Below are 11,781 nucleotides of genomic sequence, written 5' to 3'. Positions count from 1 at the left end.
GGAGGCCTTCGCTTCCAGTCTTTTTCCTTTTCTGATGGAGCCCTGCTTTTCCTTCCGTGTCCCTTCAGGCTACTTCTGCCAGGTTTCTGTTTCTCATTCTTTATTATCACTTGGCCCAAAATATTCTTGACTTCTATTGAGAAGGATTTGGGGGTCCGTTACTTATTTGGAAGTGTGTTCTTAATTTCCAGACAGATGAGGATTTTCCAGTTAATCCTTCTAGGGGTGACTTATTGCTTAACGCCACCATAGTCAGAAAATGGACTCTGAGTGTCCAAAACTGCATTCGGCTCTGAAGTATCTGTCCTTGTTACCTCTTGCAATGCTTTTTGCTTGGAAGCCTGCAGTCGCCAACGCTGGCTTAACTGTTTCTGCCTTTCAGTTCTACAGCCTCCTTTGCTTTGGGATGTTGTCATATATTTTATTTCTATATATGTTATAAAGTCAATATTTCTTGTAGTGGGTGTGCTGGTAGTAAAATACTCCAACTCTTTTTGTCTGAAGCCATCTTAAGCTTACCTTGTATTTGCCCCATGCATCTCTTTGATGGCTCCTGAGTTGTCACCTTTGTAATGAACTGGTAATAGTAAGTAAACTGTTTTCTTGTGCTCTGTGAGCTGTTCTAGCAAATTATCTAGGAGGAGGAGGTCTTGGAAACCCTTGATTGATAACTGGGCAGTGAGAAGTACAGGTGACCCAGACTTGTGATTGGCATCTGAAGTGGGGGCGGTAGGTTGGGACTGAGCCCTTCACCTGTGGGGTCTGCCCTACTCAAGGCAGTGTCAGAACTGAATTGAAATGTTGGACAGTCACTTAGTGTCCAGAGAGTTGGAGAACTGGTTTGTGTGTAAAAACCCACATATTTAGGGTCAGAAGTATGGCGGTGTAGAAATAATTCATACTGTAGTCCCTTATTTCTGCCTCTTACACATCCAGTTATTTTTAAATTTTTTTCTTCTTTAAAAAATCAGTTTAGTAAACAATTTTGTAATCTTTTTCTCTTTCATGCTCTCATTAGAATTTTTAAAGCACTTGTATGCTAATGTCAACATTTGAGTGAAGTGTGGGTTTATTTCTATTGTTGTTTTATTGATTAGCAATAATTTATTCCTGATTCTTACATATCCTCTGCTGTTTTTATTGAATGTCTTGCATTGTGTACAAAATAGCTGGAAGGATTGGAGATGGTTGCATGTTGCTGCTGGGGATGTGCACCCTCTCCTCTCTCCAGGAGCCTGTGGGAAGGCCTGGCCTACTGGCTTGCTCAGAGGTGGAAGCCAGTTGGGATGCTTGCAGCTTCAACCTGACCCTGGCCACCTCTGGAGCCAGCCCTGTCTCTAACCCTAACTGAAGCCATCTTGAGCGGTGCCCTTCCCCTTCTCCCACAGAGTGTGGCAACCCGGGAGGTGGAGGTTGTAGTGAGCCAAGATCACGCCATTGCACTCCAACCTGCATGACAGAGCGAGACTCCAAAAAAAAAAGAGAGAGAAACTGTGTCTCTTTTTTATAAAGAAGAGAAATAGTACATATTGCTGTCTGCTCTCTGAGTTTCATTGGCACTAGTAGGATTTTGGGGAGCTGGCAAGCTCTGGTTGATGAGTGAATGAATGACAGCAGTGGGTGAACCGAGGCTTAGAGTTGCAGCAGGTGGTCTGAGTAGCCATCAGATAACACTGATTTCAGGTTACCGCAGGCAGTTTCAGCAGCCAGGCCTCAGAGAAGTACATTCTTGGAGCAATGTTTTCTACCTTGAGAGCTGAATGGTCTCCCCACCCGGCACTCTAATTTAGCTGGGTGTGACCAGGATGACCCAATTAGTATGGTCAGCCTTCACACCGAATCCTCAGCTCAGACAGGTGTCCCTTTCTAGGCTTTGACTTTCCCCTTGAACCTCATCCCACACACCTGTTCCTCCCGGGCCACTGGCTTATGATGGAGACCAGCGGTGTGACTGTGGCAGGCTCCTTCTAGGGGCACTTTGTCTCCTGGGATCTGCCACACTAGGGGGGATTCTACTTGGCCTTCTCTGACTTCCCAGGGTCCCTCTCACCACGGCACTTGGAGGCCCTTCCATGGGAAAACTGGCTTGATCTTTCGGGTACCTGGAGATTCTGGGCCACTTTGGTCCCCTGTGAGCCAAGACAGCACTCTGGTTTGCATTCCCTACTGGAGTCCCTGCCTGTAGCCAGCCTGGCTTTCAGCTGGTGCCCAAACTGACAGATGTATCTGGGACAAAGGGTACCCTGGGAAGGGCTTGCCCTCTTTGGAATTTTGGTTTACATTAGCCTTGGTGCTTCCACATCTGTCTGAGGGCCTTTCAAATGTGACTTTTAACTCTTGTGGATTGATTTGCCCAGTTGTCACATTCTGAGTAGCCACAGCCTACTGCATCCCATGTAGAAGTGGAAGTGACATGATTTTTCCTGACTTTTTAAGCCTGTGTGTTTACGTTTGCATCCAATCATTCCCATATGGGAATTCCTTGGGAGTCTAACTTGGAGATTTTGTTTCCTCTGCTGTTGCTCCTGGGGGCTTAATCACTTCTGTGCCTCTGGTTGTCTGTGGCACATTTGTATTTGTCATTAGTCAACCGGAGGCTGGGGGTCTGAGTGGAGGGTATGTCCCCCTCCAGTGATGGTTTCTGTTGGCTTCCCAGGATGAGGATGACTCATGGCCACTTGCAAGTGGTTTTTCTGTCTGGGGTTTGCGATCACACAGTCATATATGTTCTAACTCCAGCCTGACTGTTGAGAAAGCCTCTGGGTAAGGAATTCCCAGGAAACACACTGTTTTCATGCATCCTCTGGAAGATGAGGCCCAAAGTTACCAGGGTCTCTGTTTGCTGATGCTGATGATCCACATTTTCTAGCTCACTCTGCTTCTCCGACACTTTCGGTCTTGAGGATCCATGCTCTGTGAAGGAATCCAAGCTCTCATTTCCCACTCACCTCGGCCCTGGCTCTGTCTCTAGAACCTGTTCGACTACAAAATCCTAAAGCTCTGGGCTCTGGGCGTCAACCTGTGCCCCAGGAAATCATACTGTTACTGTGGACTTTCCAGCTTGGTTTCTTCTAGTGTTCCATTGTAGCTCTTGGGTGTTTCCCCATCTGCCCCAAGATCCAGCTGGAAATCAGTGAACACGTCTGATGTGAGTTTTCCTGCATGTGCTCTGGGCACTGACAGTGGAAGAGTGTTCAGAGTGCCTGCTGTGCCCTCATGGAGGAAGACAGCCTCAGTGTACATGCTCTGCGTCAGTAGGTGCCCTTGAGCCCAGCTTTGGGAGCAAGTGTTGAATGAGTGAAGGAGGCATCCAGTGAGAGCAGGCAGGACAGAGTGGAGACAGGGCTGCTGGGTCTCAGGGGAATGGGCATGGAGTGGGTGGGAGATCCACCTCGGGAGGCTGGCTGGCCGGGCGAGTCAGGAGCCCCTTCCAAGGGTGGACACTGACAGGCCCTCAGTCTTGGTCTCCTGCATCCCAGAGGTACCAGCCCGTCTTTCTTCCCAAACTTGATGACCTAGGGCTAGGGGCATTTTGAATCTCAGCCTTCCCCACTGGAGCTGGACTTAGTACACAGGGTAGGGCAAAGTGGGTACTGGATCCTGATCATCCCTATCCCTGGGGTGTGGCTTCTTGCTGCACAGTCAGCCTCTGGTTCTGTGGCCCCAGCTGCTCCTGCGGTGGGGGGAGCTTCACATCAGGCTCTGACCCCCTCCAGGTGGGGCCTCAGCATGAGGGGAGTCAGCAGCCATGAGCAGCTGTGCCCGGGGAGTTGCCCCACTGAGCACTGAGGACTGACCTGCTCCGAACCAGGGAGATGGAGCTTCCCCCTTGAGTCAGGCTGCTGAAGGCAGGTAGGGGATGGAGACAGTGCGTTTGCAGGAATAAGGGTGCAGTTGTGTCCCTGCGAGAAAATGTCTCAGTTGTGGCAACTGATTGGTGACCTGGGGGACGTTTCTGAGCCCACAGTGCTGGCATCAGGACTCAGGTGTGAGGTGCCCCAGATCCTCCCCTTGCCAGTAATTAAGTGATGGCTCAGTGATGCCCAGGGTGGAAGAAGACTAGATTTTGGGAGGGGAGTTCTCTCGTAATGCCACTGAGGATGCCTTCAAGTTGGGCTTCTGGCATGTTTTGTCCTCGCTCCCCTCCTGTAGTCACCTCAGGCCTCGTGTTGCCGAGTTGCATGTGAGAGCGGGAAGCGTGTCAATGGGCAGTATTTGAGAACGTTTCACAGTCGCTTTTGAGGTTCAGAATCAACCAGTAGATACAGAGAAATATTTTGAAGCATGGGAACCCTAAGGTGAGCTGCCACACGGAGCAGCCCCAGGACCTCCCTGGCTCCAGGAGTGACGGCGAGTTTGTCTGAGGTGAGGGCACAGGCCTGGCAAAGACTTGTGTGTGGGTCAGACCTGCCCGACCCCAGCGCCTTACCCAAGGAGCTGCTGGCTCAGTGGGGGAGGCATTCAGGTGGGCTGAGTCAGGGAGACTCATGAGACCATTGACGCCAGGGACATAGAGCTGGCCAAGGAGCCATGTCACTAATGTGTTGTCTGGGTCTTCTTACCTTCAGGTCCAGGCTCCTGCGTGAAGTGATGCTCCACTTTGCCTTACTCCTAGCCGTGGGGCTCCCACTGGTGGCAGTCAATGTTACCGTTGGTCCTCAGTGTAAGTATCATTCCCTCTCACTGTCCTGGAGAGGACGAGAACTCACCTGGGGCTGCTGGGGGTAACTGGAATGATTGGCTGCAACGTGGAGCACGTCTCAGCCAGCTAGGGCCTGCATTTTCTGTGTAATCAGGGGTGGGCACTAGGGCAGTCCAGGAGTAGTCATGAGCAAGGAGAGGGTTAGGATGGAAGAGCAGCTGACCGGGGACCAAAGGGGAACCTTGATGTGGCCCTTCCCCATCAGGGCCAGGCAGGAGGGGTTGTGTCCAAGGAAACCCAGGAGGACGCTGGACCCCTGTGAGTATCCAGTCTTCCTTGGTGAGGTGGGCCAGGTCTGCAGAGCATAGCAATCCCATATGTGACCACCAGTGGCGCTCCCTGGAGCCTGCGTTGGAGAGCAGGGAAAGCTCTCCTTGTGCCTGGCCTCCCTCCCAGGAGCTAGTCTGGGCGAGACTCAGACTGCACAGAGAGCTGAGCTGTGTAGGTTAGGAGAAGTCCTTGGAAGCAGAGGGGAAGGGCTGGCTGTTGAGGGAGGGTAGAGTGAGCTGGTAATGGGTGGAAAAGGCGTGGTGGAGCAGAAGCCTGAAGCCTGCTTTCTCCCCTCTCAGGGACCTATAGTTTGAGATGCCATGACTGTGCGGTCATAAATGACTTCAACTGTCCCAGCATTAGAACATGTCAGTATCATGTTAGGCGCTGTATGACAATCTCCATCCGTAAGTACCTTTTTGTCATTCTGACACATTGTTGATTAGTCTCCTACCTGGATAGTCTCTGGGGGCAGGGCCAGTCTGCTTTCTTCTCTGAACCCAGCTCTGTTTCCCCTTCCCTCATGTCTTCCCATTTTGAGTGCGTCTCCATAGGCCTTGGTCTCAGCCTCGTGATAGGCCAGCATGCATCATCTTGTAGAGCCAGGTACTCTGCAAAGTGGTACAATCTGTCCACACATCTGCAGTGTCTCCAGAGGGTGAGAGCATTGCCGGACCTCAGAGCCTCTACTGTCCCTGGTTGTGTGTGTTGACACCCCATGCTGCCTGGGCGAGTCCTCACTGGCCATTCAATTTCTGGTAGTCTAGAGAGTGCTTCCAGCTCGGCAGGTCAAAGCAGTGGATGGGCCATGGACTGCCCTCAGAGAAATGCCTACCACACACAGATGGGAAGGTCAAGCATGAGGTCAGGGCAGAGCCTGCACTTCCAGGATGCTCTTGCTTCCTCCTCAGAGCCCTCTGGTGCTCTGAGGAAGGTGCCCCCTCTCCCTAGGGCCCTAACCTGCAGAAGATGAAGATGTATGGCCAGAGGCCCAGTGACCAATGGAGCAAGCAGGGAGGGTGCAGCCAGTGTACATCCTGGTGTACAGGTGGAGGCCTTGCCTGGGGCCCTGCTCAGGGCCTTTCTTCTAGCCGTTCTGTCCCCAGTTTCTGTGGTTGTGCTTGCAACTTCACATGTCATTCTGTGTTCTAAGCTTTGTGCAAAAACAATCCCCTGATTACCACCTCGATGTGATTTGGCTATGCTCCCACCCAGATCTCATCTTGAATTGTAACTCCCATAATCCCCACATGTCATGGGAAGGACCTAGTGGGAGGCAGTTGAATCATGCGAGTGGTCACCCTCATGCTGTTCTCATGATAGTGAGTGAGTTCTCACAAGATCTGATGGTTCTATAAAGGCCTTTTCCCCGGCACTTCTTCCTGCCATCGTATGAAGGACGTGTTTGCTGCCCCTTCTGCCATGATTGTAAGTTTCCCGAGGCCTCCCCAGCCATGCGGAACTGTGAGTCAATTAAACCTCTTTCCTTTATAAATTGCCCAGTCTCGGCCAGTTCTTTATAGCAGTGTGAGAAGAGACTCATGCACACCTCTTCTTCAGACCAACTGCTGATTTGGGACACGGGCAGGAGGCTGAGAATCTGGGCTTTGTCTCCAGAGTGGCCACTGCTGGGGACCCTGATGGCATGATTACTGCCTCTAAATGAGTCTGAAAACTATCTTTCCCATGAATCCCTCATAGGGTAATAGTTGGCAAAAAGAGGAACTGGAGTGAGATTTGCAAGGTATGGGTGAAGCAGAGATCACTCTTCTGGAAGGTCACGATGGTTCTGTGCGGTGATGGACACTGGCGGACTCCAGTCTGTCCTCCTTCGTGTCCACCCCATCTTCTCTACTTTTGAGCCTTTGACTGAAAGCAGTTCCTAAGATGACAGCAGGTATTTGGCCACTGGCCTGCCTAGGTGATGGGTACTCCAATGGAGCAGTTTAAACATCTCTGCAAGAGCCTTACTTGAGAGGATAAAGGTACATGGCCTTTGATATTGCCGTGCAAAATTGGGCTGTTCCAGCCTGCCCCAGTGTAAGTGACCTAGCTCTGGGCTGTTCCTCTGATCTTCAGCCTCACCTGACTGACTTCCTTTCTTGGCTTACCCATGGTCATGGCAGCTGTAACACTTGTATTTAATAACTTAGACCTAGACTGTTTTAAGGGCTCCATTTTCCTGAATGAACCCTGATGGATATTAGGACAAAGAAATTGGGAATGCTGGAATGCTGGGACATTTTTCCTTTCAAGAGATTTGCTGATTTCTGGGGCTGTGCAGGATGGTAAGCGAAAGACCTCTACGGAAGGAAATGTAGGCGGTGTGCTGAGACAAGGGGCCTGGGTATGAGGCATATAGGAATTCTGCACTATCTCTGCAACTTTTCTGAAAACCTAGAACTATTTTAAAATAAAAGGTTCATTTACACACACACACACACACACACATTCCATAACCCCACTACCTTGTGGATTCAATAACAGAATTGCAATGTGGTTTACAATTTGAAACCCATCCGTTTAATTCACCATATTAACAAAGAAAAGGGCAGAGATTATTGTAGATGCTGAAATGTTTTGATAAAATCCAACACCCTTTCCAAATCTCTGAGGGAAATGTCTACCATCACCACTTCTATTCCCAATGGAACTGGAGTTCTTAGGTAGTTCAGTTAGGCAAGAGGAAGGATTAAGTCTCGTGGAGAGCAGAAAGAAAGAATTTATACTGCTTACTATCCATCAGAGATAATAAACTTCAAATAACAAATATCTTTAGGAAAGATCCTGGATACAAGATAAGTATTCAAAAATCAGTTTACAAAATCACTTGTCTTTTTGTACATCAAGAAACAGATTGAAAATGAAATCCAAGGAATGCTGCTCTTTAAAGTATCACAAAATCAAGTACCACAAATCTAACTGGATTTGTGCAAGATTTCAACACTCAAACTGCAGAAACACCTATTGAAGACTTAAAACACCATTAAAGACTTAAACACATGGAATTGTACACTATACTTATGGATCATGAGACTCAACAGAGTAAGGATATCTTTTCTCCAATTAACCTACAAATCCAAAAGAATTTCAGTCAAAGTCTCAGCAGGGGTGTGTTTGTGTTTTGACAAGTTGGTGCCTAATGCTTTTTGAAAATATGAAGGGCTAGGAAAGCCAAAGCAGTCTTGGGGAAAAAGAAAAAAGCTCGAGGACTTGTGTTCTGAACTATCAAGATTATTCATATAGTTTTCTTAATCAAAACAGTTTGGTGTTGGATCCTGTGGTCAGGATTGAAACATACAACACTAGAAGAGAAATAACTCAGAAAAAGCCACATACATCTGGTTTCTTGATCTCTGACGAAGTTGACTGTGCAGTGCAGTGGGTAAAGACACTTCTCTGCACTAAGTATTGGTGGACATGTTAGATATTTGTGCACAATATTTGCACCATACAAAAGCAGTTTTAGGTGGTTTGTAGATCTCAGTGTAAATTTTAAACCAATAAAGTTTTTAGAGAAAAATGTAAAATGCTGTATTTGTGACTTTTAGGAATTAAGAATTTTAAAAATTGGGCAAAATAGTACTAGTCACATAAGAATGAAATTGGTAGGTTGATTTACCTTTAACTTCAAAACTTCTGTTCCTAAGAAGATACCTGTGAAATAGTAAAACCGCAAGCCACAGATGAGGACAAAGCATTTCAAAACATGTATCTACTAAAATACTTGTATTCATAATATAATGAACTTCTTCCTATGAATTAATAAAAAGCTGGTCATCCAGTGGAATTTTAAACAAAAGGCTTAGAGGGAATTTACCAGAAAATGGTGTCTGAATGTGTAACATATATAAGAAAAGTTGTTCAGTGTCATTCTTCTTGAAAGAAATGCAGCTTAAAACCGCAACAGGATAACGCCACAGGAAATGACTCAATATTCTGAAATGATCATACCAAGTGTTGTCAGGGTTCTGAGGTGTGCACAATCCCTCAGACTACAGATAAGTTCAACCCAGTGTAGAAAACTCTTCGACGTTGTCTGCTAAAGCTGCATATCAAACACTGAGACTCAGGACTTCTAAATAGGTACATAGCTAATTTAATAAAAGCTTATGCAGGCTCACCTCAAGGCAAATACAATATAAGAGTATTCATTGCAGCTCTGTTTGGAGTAGACAAAAACCAGAAACAACCTTAATGTCCGTCAACAATAAATTGTGGTATGTTCATCAATGTAATGCTGTACAATTATGAGAATGAACAATATACAACAGTGTGCAACAATAAGGATAAATTTCATAAACACAGAATAGAGCAAAAGAAGCCATCCACAAAATCAGACATAATGTATAATTTCATTTCATAAAGTTCAAAACCAAACAGAACTAACCTATAGGTTTAGAAGCCCATACATTTCCTATCTTTGGCCTGGGCTGCTTACAGCAGTGCCTGTGTGGAGGAGCAGAGTGAAGAGTCATGGGGCTGTCGTGCAGCTCTGTGTCTGGTGCTGCATGCTGAGTACTGGCTGTGGGCACTTAGGGAAAATCCACTGAGTTGTGGACTTACGGTCAGGCACATTTCTGTAGAATGTTGAACTCCAATAAACGTTTTAAAGTGGAAAATAACAGAAAACAAGCGACTGGTTCGTATTCATCAGTTGTTTCTGATGTTATAGAGGAGACAAGACCCAGATCCATGAATAGATAAATCAATTATGGTAAGTTCCAGAATAAAGTATTTGTGTAAACACTGGATAGACTTCAAGGGGAATGGAAGTAGTGATGAGGGCCAAGGTATTTAACCCAGGGATTCTTGAAGGAGGTGTTAGATGGAGCTTTGATCAGGTAGCATTGGTCAGCTGAGGCCACTGGACAAGCCCTGTAGTGAAGATTATTGATCACATTAGTCGTGATCACATTAGTTGCTATCGATAACCTTCACCAGAGGGCTTGTCCATCGGATAACATATACCTAGTTGGAATGCTGCATTAAGTCTGTGCTGGGGAGGAGGTTGGCACCAAGCGCTCAAGAGCATTTATATGTTGGTCCAGGAGACTGAAACACCAGGCTGAGGGTCCCAGGAAGGAGTTTACCCTAGAAGGGTCTTGCCAACTGCAGAAAATCTGGATGATGCTACATTAATATGGACACCTCTGTTAAAGGTCCGTGTGATCTCTGGACCGTAAGTGAAACATGACTTCTGGTCTGCATTTGATTTCTGGAGCTCTAGAATTCTTACCACAAAAAATGAACAGGACATTTCATTGTGAGTAGCTACATGACAAGGTACCATGATATTATTTTAGGAGGGCCAGAGGCCTAAAGATGGCAGCTTAGATAGAAAACTGTCTCCAGAAGTAGTTGTTCTTGAAGTGATGAGACCCGTTAGTGTACTTGGATATTCTCTCTCAGTCAAGTATTCTAGACAATGTTGTCACAGCTGGGAGTATAGAATGTGTACATGGAGCTAATTATGGTTGAATGTGAGGTGCATGTGCTTCAATATTTACAAGCAGAAAATGTGAAATCAGTTATTTTCATTGCTACTGTTTTTTTTCAGGCATAAACCCTCATGAGCTACTTGTTTATAAGAACTGTACATACAACTGCACGTTTCTATATGCAGCTCACCAGCCTCCTGAAGCCCCAAGAAAAATCTTCAAAACTAATAGCTTCTACTGGGTTTGTTGTTGTAATACCATGGTTTGCAATGCAGGAGGACCTACTAATCTTGAAAGGGACATGTTACCAGATGAAGTAATTGAAGAGGAGCTTCCAGAAGGAACTGTGAGGCTGGGGGAGTCAAAACTGTTCCTGAGCTTTGCCTCTATCATAGTCAGCAATATATTGCCATGAGGACCCCTCCTTGGAGGGTCTGACCATCTTCACCCATACCACAGAGAAATGTTGCTTTCCATTATTCACTTGTAAGCCAGAGACCCTTATCCACTGCTCTTCTAGGTGGCCCATTTATGGTTTGTTGTAAGAGAAAAATTTTAAAAAAATTATTGTTTAGTGAAGATGTTCATAAGCATTTGTTTGCCGGCATGTACTTGAGCACTCATAGTGGAGTCTCCATTCATATCTGTTCTTCCTTCCCTCGCTCTGTATTCAGGGATTACTCTGTGGTTTTATTATAGTATCAGTTGCTGTAGCTATTATTGATTTTGGTAGTTTTGTCTTTGTGCTTCATACTAAAGTTATGTGTGGGTTGCACACTGCAATTACAGCATTGCAATATTTTGGTTTGTCTGTGTACTTAATTTTACCCTGGGTTTTATACTTTCAGATATTTTCTTTTTATACATGAGTGTTTTTTTCTTTCAGTTTGAAGAGCTCCCTTTAGCATTTCTTGTAAGACAGATGTGGTGGTGGTGAATTCTCTCAGCTTTTGTTTGTTTGGGAGAGACTTTATTTCTCCTTCATATTTGAAGTACAGTTTTGCTGGATACATTATTCTTGGATGACAGTTGACCACTATTATTCTGTTCACCACTTTCAAAATGTCATACCACTCACTCCTGGTCTGTAGAGTTTCCTTTAAGAATTCTGTTGCCAGATGAACTTTAGCTCCTTTATGTGTCTGTCTATTTGCTCTTGCCACTTTTAGGGTCCTGTCTTTGTCCTTGACCTTTGAGAGTTGGATTATTGTATGTGTCAGGGTAGTCCTCTTTGGGTCAGATCTCTTTGGTGTTCTCTAACTTTCCTGTACCTGAGTATTTATCTCTTCCTCAAGTTTTGGAAATTTTTCTGTTATTATTTTTTGATCAGCTTCCTACCCCTGGTGCTTGCTTAACTCTCTCTTGAAC

At 46.1% G+C, this 11,781-nt stretch overlaps 1 protein-coding gene across 1 annotated transcript; it reads left to right on the top strand.

The window, feature by feature from the left end:
- The first annotated feature begins 4,571 nt into the window (after positions 1-4,571).
- Positions 4,572-10,987, top strand: GML (glycosylphosphatidylinositol anchored molecule like). The gene is made up of 3 exons (XM_011938105.1): positions 4,572-4,663; positions 5,272-5,379; positions 10,533-10,987. Exons 1-3 carry the CDS (start codon positions 4,591-4,593, stop codon positions 10,826-10,828), a joined length of 477 nt encoding a protein of 158 aa, XP_011793495.1. The 5' UTR covers positions 4,572-4,590; the 3' UTR covers positions 10,829-10,987.
- The last annotated feature ends 794 nt before the right edge of the window (positions 10,988-11,781 follow it).

The sequence above is a fragment of the Colobus angolensis genome, unplaced genomic scaffold (assembly GCF_000951035.1).
Source record: "Colobus angolensis palliatus isolate OR3802 unplaced genomic scaffold, Cang.pa_1.0 Scaffold17, whole genome shotgun sequence".
Classification (NCBI taxonomy): Eukaryota; Metazoa; Chordata; class Mammalia; order Primates; family Cercopithecidae; genus Colobus; species Colobus angolensis.
The sequence above is the reverse complement of the archived record's forward strand: the minus strand, read 5'-3'. Positions and strand labels throughout refer to the sequence as shown.

Excerpts from the sequence above, each read along its gene's own strand:
- GML (XM_011938105.1), top strand. The coding sequence starts at position 4,591 with ATGCTCCACTTTGCCTTACTCCTAGCCGTGGGGCTCCCACTGGTGGCA. Across the intron at positions 4,664-5,271 it reads TGTTACCGTTGGTCCTCAGT|GGACCTATAGTTTGAGATGC; the intron begins GTAAGTATCATT and ends CTCCCCTCTCAG. Across the intron at positions 5,380-10,532 it reads CTGTATGACAATCTCCATCC|GCATAAACCCTCATGAGCTA; the intron begins GTAAGTACCTTT and ends GTTTTTTTTCAG.